The sequence below is a fragment of the Merops nubicus genome, unplaced genomic scaffold, assembly GCF_000691845.1.
Source record: "Merops nubicus isolate BGI_N331 unplaced genomic scaffold, ASM69184v1 scaffold12120, whole genome shotgun sequence".
Taxonomy (NCBI): Eukaryota; Metazoa; Chordata; class Aves; order Coraciiformes; family Meropidae; genus Merops; species Merops nubicus.
Genome location: NW_008582220.1, coordinates 29,532 through 42,023, shown reverse-complemented (window position 1 = coordinate 42,023; position 12,492 = coordinate 29,532). Strand labels below are relative to the sequence as shown.

At 47.0% G+C, this 12,492-nt stretch overlaps 1 protein-coding gene across 1 annotated transcript in view; it reads left to right on the top strand.

Moving 5' to 3' along the window:
- Positions 1–385: 385 nt before the first annotated feature.
- INTS4 (integrator complex subunit 4) overlaps positions 386–12,492 on the top strand; it is a gene marked incomplete at its 5' end in the record, with an annotated part of 37,367 nt that continues 25,260 nt past the window's right edge. The window contains 9 exons of the mRNA XM_008937079.1: positions 386–580; positions 2,917–3,034; positions 4,957–5,063; positions 5,272–5,457; positions 7,024–7,074; positions 8,437–8,525; positions 9,431–9,551; positions 10,063–10,134; positions 10,709–10,883. Coding sequence (XP_008935327.1) covers positions 386–580; positions 2,917–3,034; positions 4,957–5,063; positions 5,272–5,457; positions 7,024–7,074; positions 8,437–8,525; positions 9,431–9,551; positions 10,063–10,134; positions 10,709–10,883 — 1,114 coding nt within the window. The remainder of the gene's footprint in view (positions 581–2,916; positions 3,035–4,956; positions 5,064–5,271; positions 5,458–7,023; positions 7,075–8,436; positions 8,526–9,430; positions 9,552–10,062; positions 10,135–10,708; positions 10,884–12,492) is intronic.

The following is a 12,492-nucleotide window of genomic DNA, read 5'->3' as shown; positions in this document are numbered from 1 at the left end:
AGCGAGGCCGGAGCTGCTTCCAGGAAGCGGGGCTGCCTTGGGGTGTGAAGTGCTGCCTTCGGGGCGGGGAGGGAGGGCGCGGCTTCCCCCCGCCCGCGCTGGGAGCTCGGCAGTGAGGTGCTCTGCGCGTGGAGGAGATATTTGGTTCGGGGTGGTTGGGGTTAGGAAGGGCTGGGTTTGCGTTGGGGTGAGGAGAAGAGAGCCAGTGTTGCCGGGCCATCGGGGCTACCTGGGTGTGATGGGATGTGTTCGAGAGGGCTGGGGCTGTATCCTTCCTCAAAGAGCTGGCTGAGAGGCCAGGGACTGCCATGGGCTACAGGAGCTTTTTCAGGGTTGGTGCTAAGCCAGTGTTCAGTCTGGATTTATTATGTGTCTCTGCCTGCAGCAGCAGCATGATGACCTCACTGCTAAGAAGCTGCGGCTGACCAAGCCCAGCAAGTCAGCAGCACTCCATGTCGACCTGTGCAAAGCCACCTCGCCTGCAGATGCCTTGCAGTACCTGCTCCAGTTTGCCAGGAAGCCTGTGGAAGTGGAGAGCGTGGAAGGGGTTGTCAGGATCCTGCTGGAGCATTATTACAAGGTACTGAACCTGGGAGGGAAGTGTGCTTCCAGAATCCTCCCTCTGGTCTTGGGGTTGGATGTGGAATAGGGATTCTGGGACTCCTGAGCTGCCGACTCAGGTGCCATCAGCCTGGGCTGGTGTGGGGAGAGTGAGTGACCATAGTCCTTCAGCTGGGTGATTTCTGACTGTGTTACTTGGGCCCTTTGCTGATGGTCACAGGGATGTCACCATGTTATCCCTGCAGGTGCCTGGCATGGTTAGTCCTAAATTAACGCAACAAGGGACAAAGGACACGTCAAGAAGTTTTCCAGGGAACTCAGCTGTTGAAAACTGGCTTTACTTTATCTAAATCCTGACTGACTGACATTTCCTTACTTTCTTCCTGATCTCCTCTAGCAGTGGAGAAACTTCTTAGCTATTGCTTATGCTGCAAACAAAGCACTTTAAAAATGGTGCTTCAGAAAAAGTTTTCAAAAAAAAAAGTCTTAAGAGCAGAATAACAAATAACAAAAGTAGTATCCAGGCCTTTGTAGTATCCAGGTATTGATCTGTCGCTTGTTAAAGCAAAACTTTGTGCCTGACAGAGCTTCCCTGGAGGCTGAAATTTTTCTCATAAATCTCCTCGTGCTGTTCTGTCTTTCTTTTTACAGTTGAATCTGATTTGCTTTGAACTTCCACTGATGCAGCATTCCAAGCTGCATTTTATCTACTTCTGGACTTTGGCTTGTGTGTTGAGAACGGTGTCTCCTCGAACAGTGCCCTGAGGCGATCACAGATGTCCATTCCTGACTGCTGAGGGTGTTCAGGATGGGTTAGAGACACTTTCACTCAGTGGTGTTGAGGTTGTGGAGACATTGGTCAGACCTAGGAACTAAAAGGATAAGCTTCTCTAACTTCCTGCTCATGAGCTGTTTGAAGGAGGGAGAAAGTGCCCTTTGGAGTGGGAGGCTGCTCCTAGCTCTGGGTTGGTTTTGGTGCAGACATTACTCATAAAGCTTTAAAATTGTCTTTATAAGTGTCCTTTTGAAATCACTGATTTCATCTGGACTCTTGGAGAGGGTTGTCCCTCTTTTAAAAGAATGCGAATAATGGTGAGTAAACACTAAATCATAGAGTCATAGAATTGTTTACATTGGAAGAGACCTTCAAAATCATGGAGTCCAACCATTCCCCCAGCCCTGCCAGGTCACCACTGAACCACGTTCTTCAGCACCACATCTCCACGCTTGGAAACCCTTCTAGGGATGGGGACTCCACCACTGCTCTGGGCAGCCTGGCACAGTCCTGGACAACCCTTGTGGGAAGAAATTGTTCCTCATGTCCAACCGAATCCTCCCCTGCTGCAACTTGAGGCTGTTTCCTCTGGTCCTGTTGCTTGTTCCCTGGGAGATTAGACCAACCCCCACCTGGCTCCAGCCTCCTGTCAGGGAGCTGTGGAGAGCCAGAAGGTCTCCCCTGAGCCTCCTCTGCTCCAGGCTCAGCACCCCCAGGTCCCTCAGCTGCTCCTCACCAGGCTTGGGCTCTAGACCGTTTCCCAGCTCAGCTGAGGAAGCGATTACTCCCACAAGTATCATATTTGTCACTTGGGAGGGGTTATGACATTGAGGTCTCTCCTAAACACCGTTGAAAGAGGTAAAAGTTGTAACTGTGGTATTTCTGCACCTGTTGAAAGATGCAAGGTTTGTGGTTGTGATACTTCTATACCTCTGTGTTCACCATTGAACAATTGCATGGTGAGCCCTAAGTATGCAATCCAGACTTCTTTTTGTCTTTCTGCTCTGTCTTTTGCTGTTGCTTAAAGAAGCAGATGTATGCAGCTAATGTGCTTCTATTTTTTTGTCACTTTGCTGTGTTTGATTTCTTTTGAGAAGATTGGCAGGATTCCTTCCTGTCGTTAAGAGAAACGATTGTTTTCTGTAGCCCGCAGCCTCTGCTTTGTAGCAGAAGTCAGGAGATCATCAGTCTCTAGAATTCTAGAATCAGTCTCTAGAATTCTAGAGTTCTTTCATTTGGTCACTAAAAACTTGGAAAGAAGTTAACACTATCCATAGTGAATTTTCCAGCATCTTGAAAAACTGGTCATTTAAGCTTTAAATTTTCAAACAATACGAAGGTAATTTTGAGGAACTGTGAGTGAAAGAATGAATTTGAAATGCACTGGAAGCTGCCACGTAAACAGTCTGGGTATGGTTAATTTTCTACAGGGTGTGCTGCAGATGTGAGGAGGAGGAATTGACCTGAAGTAAAATTCAGATCCTTCGTGCTGGATTATGTATTATGAGCCCAGCCTCTGCGTAGTGTTGTGTGCTCTGTAAGCTGGGAGGTGACTGAGGGTGCCTGCTCCTTCCCCGCAGGAGAGCGACGCCTCGGTGAGGCTGAAGATCGCCTCCCTGCTGGGCTTGCTGTCCAGGACCGCCGGCTTCTCCCCGGACTGCATCGTGGATGACGCCGTGAGCACGCTGCAGAACGAGAGTGAGCCTGGCCGGGCGGGGGCAGGGCCAGGGCAGGGCAGGGTCCTGGTGCCTTTCCAGCGTTTGGGACGGCAGCAAGGCCTCGCATCTGAAGCGTGTAGCTGGGAATTGTTGCTCAGGGGAGTGATTTTTGCTTTTGTGAGGAGGAGGAAAATGTTCCTCAGAGCTGCCCGCTGAAGACCTTTGGTTTTAAGGCAGTACAGAGTTTTCCATCTGAAGTGCTCTGTTTTGGAGGACAGACTTGCTTCAAGTGGAACCCTCTTTGGAGTATTTTCCTTACGCTGTGAACTAGCACATGAGAGCCAATGCAAGAAAGCATTAGTTTATTAGCATTGGATTTGTAATAGACTGGAAAGACTAGATTGTCCTGTCTGGGATTTCCCTAAAGTCTGGGTTTGTTCTCTATGTTCTGTTCACAGTTTATATGCACTTTACTCAAACGGTTGAATTTTATTTTAATGTCATTTATAGTCATAGAACAGTTAGGGTTGGAAGGGACCTTTAAAGGTCATGTAGTCCAACCCCCCTGCAGGGAGCAGGGACATCTGCAGCTAGAGCAGGTTGCTCAGAGCCCCGGCCAACCTCACCTGGAATGGTTCCAGGGACAGAGCAGTGACCACCTCTCTGGGCAGCCTGGGCCAAGGGCTAACCACAATCATAAAATATTTCTTCCTTATGCCCAACATAAATCTACACCCTTGGTTTAAAACCACTGTTCCTTGTGCTGTCACTCTGTAAGAAGTCCCTCCCCATCTTTCTTCTAGGCCCTCTTGAAGTCCCGGCAGGCCCCCAGAAGGTCTCCCCAGGTGGAGCCTTCTCCTCTGCAGGCTGCCCAAGCCCAACTCTCTCCTGCTGGGCTCCCAGCAGAGGGGTTCCCCCTTCAGGTCCTTGCTGGGGCTTCTCTGGCCCCTCTCCAGCAGGTCCCTGTCTCTGCTGTGCTGAGGACTCCAGAGCTGCCCCAGCACTGCAGGGGGGTCTCCCCAGAGCGGGGCAGAGGGGCAGGATCCCCTGCCTGCCCTGCTGCCCAGCCGGCTGGGGGGACACACCAGGCTGCCCTGCCCTGCTGCCCAGCAGGCTGGGGGGACAGCCCAGGCTGCCAAGGGCTCCTGGCCAGCTCCTCACCCCCTGCACCCCCAGGGCTGCTCTCCAGCCGATCACCCCCAGCCTGGGTTGATACTGGGGTTGCCTCAGCCTGGGTGCAGGACTTCGCGCTTGTCTTTGTTGAACGTCATGTGGGTCACATCATCCCACTTCTGAAGCCTGTCCAGGTCCCTCTGGATGGAATCTCTTCCCTCCAGCGTGTTGACCAGTTGTGCATGTCCTCTCTATGGAAGTGTTCAAGACCAGGTTGGATGGGACTTTGAGCAACCTGGTCCAGTGTGAGATATCCTTGTGCGTGGCACTGCAGTTGGAACTAGATGACTTTTAAAGGTTCCTTCCAACCCAAACCATTCTGTTATCCTGTGAATTCCTTATCCGCTGAACAGTTCGTCCATCAGACCCATACCTCTCCAATTTAGAGGTAAGGACTTTGTGGTGGTCCAGGTGAAGAGCAGGCTAAGTGTGAGTGAGCAGTGCAGGCTTACTGCCTACTGGGCTGCGTCACCAGAAGTGTGGCCAGGAGGGCAAGGGAGAGCAGTATTCTGGTTATACTCAGCACTGGTTAGACCACATCTGGAATCCCTCATCTGATTTTGTGCTCCCCAGTGCCTGGTAAGTGTTAGTAAGGTTGAGTGAGTTCAGCAGAGGACTGCTGGGGTGGTCAGGGGCTGGAGTTTGCCATGTGCAAGGAGAAGCTGAGGGAGCTGGGCTTCTTCTCACCTGGAGAGGAGAAGGTTTCAGGAGGATGTTCAAACGGGGATGAGGCTGTGGGTCTGTAGCTCAGGAAAGAGGTGTGCAGCCTTTCACTGCTCTGTTTTGCAGAGTCTCACCAAGTCCTTGCTCAGCTGCTGGACACCCTGTTGGTGATTGGCACAAAACTCACCGAGAATCCGTCTGTCAGGATGAGACTGGTGGAGGTAGCCTGCAAGGTAAGGTGGCCTCCTGGGGCAGGAAACTTTCATAACTACCATAGGAAAAAAAAACATAGCCAGTGTGCAAATTATTTTCACTTTTATTAACAAATTGTTACAGTACTGACATTTTTAACTGCTAGAGATCTTGTGGGATTGGTTGTTTCAAAGGGGTGAAGGAAGAGTGAGAATCCAGTCACATCTGCTCTTCTCTTCCATCCCACAGCACCTAACAGATTCTTCCCATGGGGTAAGAAATAAGTGTCTTCAGTTAATTGGTTGTCTTGGACCAGTGGAAAAAGGTGTTGCAAAAGAGGCTGAAAGCCAGGCTGTTAAAGATGTCCAGAAGATAATAGGAGATCATTTTAATGACCAGGACCCTCGTGTTAGGACTGCAGCTATAAAAGCCATGGTAAGTGTTGCTGGTAGAGTGGAATTAACTGTTTAGGGGTTTATAAGGAAGCTGATAGCAGGCTGCAAACTAATCCAGAGAGGTTTGAGTTAGAGGTTATTTAATTAACTTAGCAAAAGTCCATTTAGCATATGAAAATTACCTGGAAAAATAAGCTAGATCTTGAAATGTGGGAGATCTCAAAGGGCATTTTAGTGAGTCATAATAATTTTTGTTGCAGCTGTAGAGGAAGAAGCTTTTCAGTTTGACTGTCATGAGTGTATGTAGGCTCATGCTTTGAGAAATCTGTATTTCTCGATTTGCCTTTGGCTGCCAGAATTATAATAAACCACTAGTGCCCCAACATGCAATAGAAAGCTGCTTAGGACAGGGAACCTGTGGGATGAGCCTAGAAAGAATTTTGGGTTTAAACAGCATTTCTGGTTTGCCCTACAGTCACATTCCTTAGCATTCTCTAAGTGTTTATGAGGTTGGCTGGTTTTCACACGGGGACCCTTCAGAAGTTTTTGGCTTTGCAGAAGTGCAAAGACCTTGCACGTGAGAATTGTGCTTAATTAATCTGAGTTGCTTGTGAATATGTGCATGTACAGACATTTCTCTGTCACCCTTAAAGCCAGCACCCTTTAGGTGCCACAGTGTAAGAAAGGCCTTGAAGGGCTGGAGCAGGTCCAGAGAAGGGCAATGAAGCTGGGGAGGGGTCTGGGGAACATGGCTTGTGAGGAGTGGCTGGGGGACCTGGGGGTGTTTAGTCTAGAGAAGAGGAGGCTGAGGGGAGACCTTGTCACTCTCAACAGCTCACTGAAAGGAGGTTGGGGTGAGGTGGGTGTTGGTCTCTGCTCGCCAGTAACTAGAGAGGCGCTGGGCTGAAGTTGCCCCAGGGAGGTTTCAATCGGATATGAGGCAGAATTTCTTTTCCTGGCATAGTGGTGAGGCCTTGGCCCAGGCTGCCCAGGGAGGTGCTGGAGTCCCCAGCCCTGGAAGGGTTCAAAAAACTTGTGGACGTGGCACTTAAGGACATGGTTTAATGGTCATGGTAGTGCTGGGTTGATGGTTGGACTTGGTGATCTCAAAGGTCTTTTGCAACCTCAAGGATTCTATGAAAGTTCAGAACAATATCCCATCTAACACGAGGGCCAACAAGGGTATCTGAGTTAATGATGTTAAATGAAGCAGGATACATTTGAGGAGATCAGCTTGCACTTGAACCTCTTGGGGATCTCCCTCTGCTGGCGGCTGCACTCACCCTTCATTTTCATTCCATTCTGAATTTCGTTGGCATCATTTTTTTGGAAGTTGTTTGGGTGGCTTTTATGATCTCCTTCAGCCACATCCATAGCAAGATTTGTGACCTGGGATTTGTAATTACACCACAAAGAGAACTGTCCTTCTGTGGTTTGAAGCATGAAAACATCCCAAATGAGTTCAGCATCACTGAACACTTTTAGAGTTCTTGGCCATAATTTTCCTTGCTACTGTTTGTGTAGCGTGTTTTTTTCTTTTTTTTTGTCTGTGTCACCTAAACCTATAGTTATACTTTCTTGTGTTTTTTTTTTTTTTTTCCTATAGCTGCAACTTCATGAAAGAGGATTAAAATTACAGCAAGCTATATACAATCAGGTAAAACCTTGTATTCGTTTGTATTTAGTTTGTACTTGTTTGCATATCTGGCTTTTTAGATTCTGTGACAATGTGTTTTGAGAGGAGGGAACTGAACAGAGTTGGAGTATTTTGCACTTAGGTTGCCTGTATTCCTTATTGTCCTATGGTACTGGAAATAAAAATCTATTTTGTATCCCTTGTTCTTAAACACATGAAAGTGTATGGCTTGGTATGTAGTTTCTTGGGGGTGGATAATGGACAAGGGGTGATGTTTGTAAACTAAAAGAGGCTTGATTCAGACTAGATATAAGGAAGACATTTGTTATGCTGAGGGTGGTGAGCCCCTGGCCCAGGTTGCCCCGAGAGGTGGTCGCTGCCCCATCCCTGGAACCATTCCAGGGGAGGTTGGCCAGGGCTCTGAGCAACCTGCTCTAGTTGCAGATGTCCCTGCTCCCTGCAGGGGGTTGGACTGGATGACCTTGAAAGGTCCCTTCCAACCCAAACCATTCTACGATTCTAATCATGGAAAGAGCAAGGCATTATGTCATTATTACTGTCATCTGGCAATCTTGAAGTCTTAAACTTCATTTTAAGCTCATTGGAGAGTGCACATGAAGCCTGTATTTAGGTCAGTAAGGTTGCACAGCTGAAGGTTGTATCATATTGATTCTGTTACAGAATCACTGAGGACTGGGGGCTAGAAGGGACTGCTGGGGACCATCTTGTCTGACCCCCCTGCTTCAGCAGGGTCACCCAGGGCAAATTGCTCAGGATCATGTCCATATGAGTTTTGAAAATGTCCAGAGAAAGAAACTCCACAACCTCTCTGGACAGCCTGCTCCAGGCTCTGGCACCCTCAAAGTGAAGAATTTTTCCCTCCTTTTCAAATGGAACCTCCTGGGTTCCAGTTGGTGCCCGTTGCCCCTTGTCCTGTTGCTGGGCACCACTGACAAGAGTCTGGCCCCAGCGTCTTGACACCTGTGGGCTCTTTAGCTCTTGCTCAGCACTGATCAGATCCCTTCTGAGGCTTCTCTTCTCCAGGCTCAGCAGCTCCAGGCTCTCAGCCTTTCCTGGGCACAGCGATGCTCCAGGCCCCTCAGCACTTTTGCAGCCTCTGCTGGATTACAGATTCCCATTCCATGCTTCCTGCAGAGCACAGGCACTTCTGGAGTTCTGCAGCAAGTGCTTCACTGACTTTGTTAGGACTAGGCTACCAGGTCCAACTTGGAACTGCTAGGGAGTAGAAGGGGAGACTGAATTAAACCTATTTTTAATCTGTCCAAACTGATTTGTGGTCAGGATCTGGAATCAGCTGTGGGAAGTGAATGATAGCTCAGGTAGAGACATTTTGGGTATATTGGGCTGTGTACCTTCTTTCAGGCCTGCAAGCTGTTGGCAGATGACTACGAGCAAGTGCGCAGTGCTGCCGTCCAGCTCATCTGGGTCCTCAGTCAACTTTATCCTGAAAGGTATGTGAAGTATCGTTTTGCCAATGACCAGGCCCAACAAAAATGATAACACCAGCAGGAAGAGAATCCAATACACAGACTGTATTGTATACAAAAAGGACATTCCATGAATGATCACTGGGGGTACAAACAAGTCAATCAGCTGGTACATAATTGATGCCACCCCCAACAATCCCACAAAAGACGTGACTCGACCCACAACAGGTGGTACAAACAGAGACCCGAGGTTGCCCACAGTTGACATGGGAAACAGCCAGACCAGCAAGCTGAACATATATGAAAAAAGGTGCCCACATGGCGACTCTCACCCGATCAGCCCGTGTTCACAAAGGTCTAATCAAACCAGGACCCAGCTCCAGGGAGAGTCAGGAGGTCTTCCCTGAACCAGGAAGCTCTGTGGAGTGCACTCCACAGACAGACTCTCCTGACTCCCTGCAGGTGGTCCCAGCTTTTATCCCCAAGCAGACACCTGACCTTTGTCAACTCAGTGCGGGACCCCTGGGGCTCATTTCCCTTATGGGTCTCCCTGCAGGGCCGGCCGCACCCTGGGGGGAAGCTATAAGGCAAACTCACCACCTCTTTATGAAGGACTGTGGGAACCACCCATATGTCAACCGTAATTCGGGGCTTGGGGTTCAAACCCCAGCATTTCAAGTATGCAAAGTGACTCAAAGTACTGGCAGAGAAATCATCCTAATCCCGAAGGGTTTGTGCCATTAAGTCTAAAAACTGCAACTTCTGAGAAACCAATCTGTGCAAATTGCTGATCAGAATGAACCGATCCAGATGAAGTTTTCATGCCTGGTGTCTGTTGCACACCTACAGGAATTCAGTGTGGTTGTTCCTTGCTTGATGCTGTCCAGCGTGGCATAAGAGCAGCAAACTGATTTGTGTTTCTCTGTTAGCATCGTCCCCATTCCTTCTTCTAACGAAGAAATTCGCTTGGTTGATGATGCCTTTGGAAAAGTTTGTCATATGGTTAGCGATGGTTCCTGGGTTGTTAGAGTACAGGCTGCTAAATTATTGGTAAGTTATTCTCCACCTGAAAATGAGTTCATCTTCTGATACTTTAGTTTTCATGTGTATTTGAAAAGAAATGAGAAGGTGTCTAAAAACTGTATAGGTGAATTTCTACCAAAACTCTGAGAAGAAAGAAATAGGAGAGGTTGTGGAAACCCAAATGTTTCTCAGCTAAACTCTGCTGTGATTCTTTCCTTGAGAGTAGAGAGTTGAGTATCCAAGGAGAAAAAAAACTAAGTACTTGGCATAATTCCCTCCCCTTACTTGTCCAGCACAGGATATGTAAGCCAGCTGAACTCCAGAAAGACAATATTCACCTCAGTGGGAAAAGAACATGTTCTGAATTCTTAAGTATTCTTCAGACTCAGACGTTATGCTGTGATCAAGCTTTTTTAAAGCTGTTGGAATGGGTGGGTAGGATTGGGCACTATCTTGGGATAATTCAGGAAATTATATTAATAATTAAGTGATTTAGAATAATCCTCCTTTTAATATTTTCCTTTTTCCTTTTCTTTAGGGTTCTATGCAGCAAGTTAGCTCCCATTTCTTAGAGCAGACTCTTGACAAGAAGCTGATGTCAGATCTGAGGGTATGTAAATGTTTGGGTTTGCTGCCTGTAGCGTACTAAAATTGCACAACAGGTATGTTACTGTTGAGTGTGTTTGTTTAGCATGCCCTTGCCTCAGGGCTGCTGAGAGTTAATTGATGATGACAGGTTTTCTTTTAGGTTAAAGTCAGTGAACCAATTGCTAGTTTTAGATTTTGTTACCCGAGCATGTAATAAGCAGCCCCTGGCTATTCAGGTTTTGCAGAGAGAGGTAAATGTTTGTGTTCTTTTGGCTAAAAGCTTTATTATGTATGGAAAGATTGCATCCTAGTTTTAGGAGTGAGCTTATGGAAACTCCTCCAAAACCCAACCAGTAGACGTAGGCATTCCAAGTGACATGAGTAGCTAAAGGCTGAAACTCCAGAGCTCTAAGAGCAAAGCTTTTCAGTAAAATTCCTTCCTTAGGCAACTTGCTCGAGGTATTATGTTCAGTTTTTCTGTCTGCAAAGGAACAAAGCCTTATAGCAACGTTTCAAATCCAGTAAAGCCATTTAATGTTTTGTTTGGTCATCTTTAAAGTTGACCATGGTCGTAACTGAAAAACTTGTTTGGACAGAGGAAGCGCACGGCGCATGAGCGAGCCAAGGAACTCTACAGCTCTGGGGAGTTTTCAAGTGGCAGAAAGTGGGGAGATGATGCTCCCAAGGAAGAAATTGATACGGGTGCTGTAAACTTGATTGAATCAGGAGCTTGTGGAGCTTTTGTTCATGGCCTGGAAGATGAGATGTATGGTAAGTGTTAACTTTCTTGTCTGCAGGAGATGTGTACTGGCTAACAAGCCTTTTTTGGTCAAAACAGATCACTTGGCTGTTGTGTTTGGGTTTTCTAAACTGTGGACTTCAGGGTTGTGTTTTTTTATTCTGTTACCACCTCTAATATGGCAGTTACTTCGGAGATCATAGAATCATTTAGGTTGGAAAAGACCTTTAAGATCAGAGAGTGCAGATATTAACCCAGCATGGCCAGCTCACCACTAACCCATGTTCCTCAGCATCATATCTACATGTCTTTTAAATCCCTCCAGGAGTGGGGACTCCACCAATCCCTGGGCAGCCTGTTCCAATGCTAGACAACCCTTCTGGGGAAGAAGCTTTTCCTAATATCCAACCTAAACCTCCCCTAGTGCAATTTGAGGCCATTTCCTCTTCTCCTGTGGCTTATGTAAGAGAAGAGAACGACACTCACCTGGCACCAGCCTCCTTTCAGGATGTTCTTCAGAGCGAGGTCTCCCCTCAGCTTCCTCTTCTCCAGACTGAACAACCCCAGATCCCTCAGCCACTCCTCACAAAACGTGTTCTCTAGACCCCTCACCAGCTTCGTTGCCCTTCATTGGACCTACTGTAGCCCCTCAGTGTCTTTCTTGTAGTGAGGGAACTAAAAACTGAACCCAGGATTTGAGGTGTGGCCTCCCCAGTGCCAAGTATAGTGTTGCACAGAATTTTGGATGGAAATGTTTCATTGAGTAGCCAAAAGCAAAATAGCTTCCTATAAATGGTAAAGTTTTACTGAAATATCTGGTAAGACATGGTTGCTTACATTATGCAGGAACCCCAGTGGTTGGTTGGTTTGTTTTTTTTTTCCCATTAAATTTAACAATTATACATGTCTCTAAATAGGCAACGTTAGACGATCCTGTTTGAAATTGGTGTTTTCTCTACAGGAAGGAGAATTGAAATTTATAGGACTTGTTTAAAACGTGGCACTGCAAGGAACCCGTGTCTGTGGAGTTCAAAAATGTTGCATTTTGTAAACTTAGCAGCTTCCATCCTAACAAAGGTTAGCACTAGTGGACACAAACCCACGTTTTTCAAAATGTTTTGGAATCCACCAGCTCCAACAAACAAATTTTCTTCTTCTCATTTTCAGCCAGATTTTATAAAAAAAAATATATATATCCAGAAAACTTATACCAGTTTGTTCTTAGCCGGTGGCAGGTTTCAGATTAAATAGTTGTTGCTTTTCTTGGGGGCTTCCCTAATGAATTATTAGCTTTCGTTTTGCAAGGGGCTAAACAGGGTAGGCTCCTTTTAGTCCCTGCTGCTGTAAAGCTTTCCTCTTGGCCAGCTAGAATGCATTATTCTTGAAAATGGGTAACTGGATCTTTGTGTTTTCAGGCACTTAAATTTCAGGTCAGGTTCTGCTTGTACCTTGAGCAATGTTATTGATAATTCTTTCTCTTTAGTGCAAGTACCTGTGTTCCAAGATCACATTTACCTGTTCACAGCACTCTTGTATTCGTCTCTTATGGTCTTCCTGTGATGGACTTGGAGGCCATAGTTTCTTTCCAGCAGGTTGTATCTGATCTGTTCTTTCAAAGAGGGTGAATTGTCAGTGTCAAAC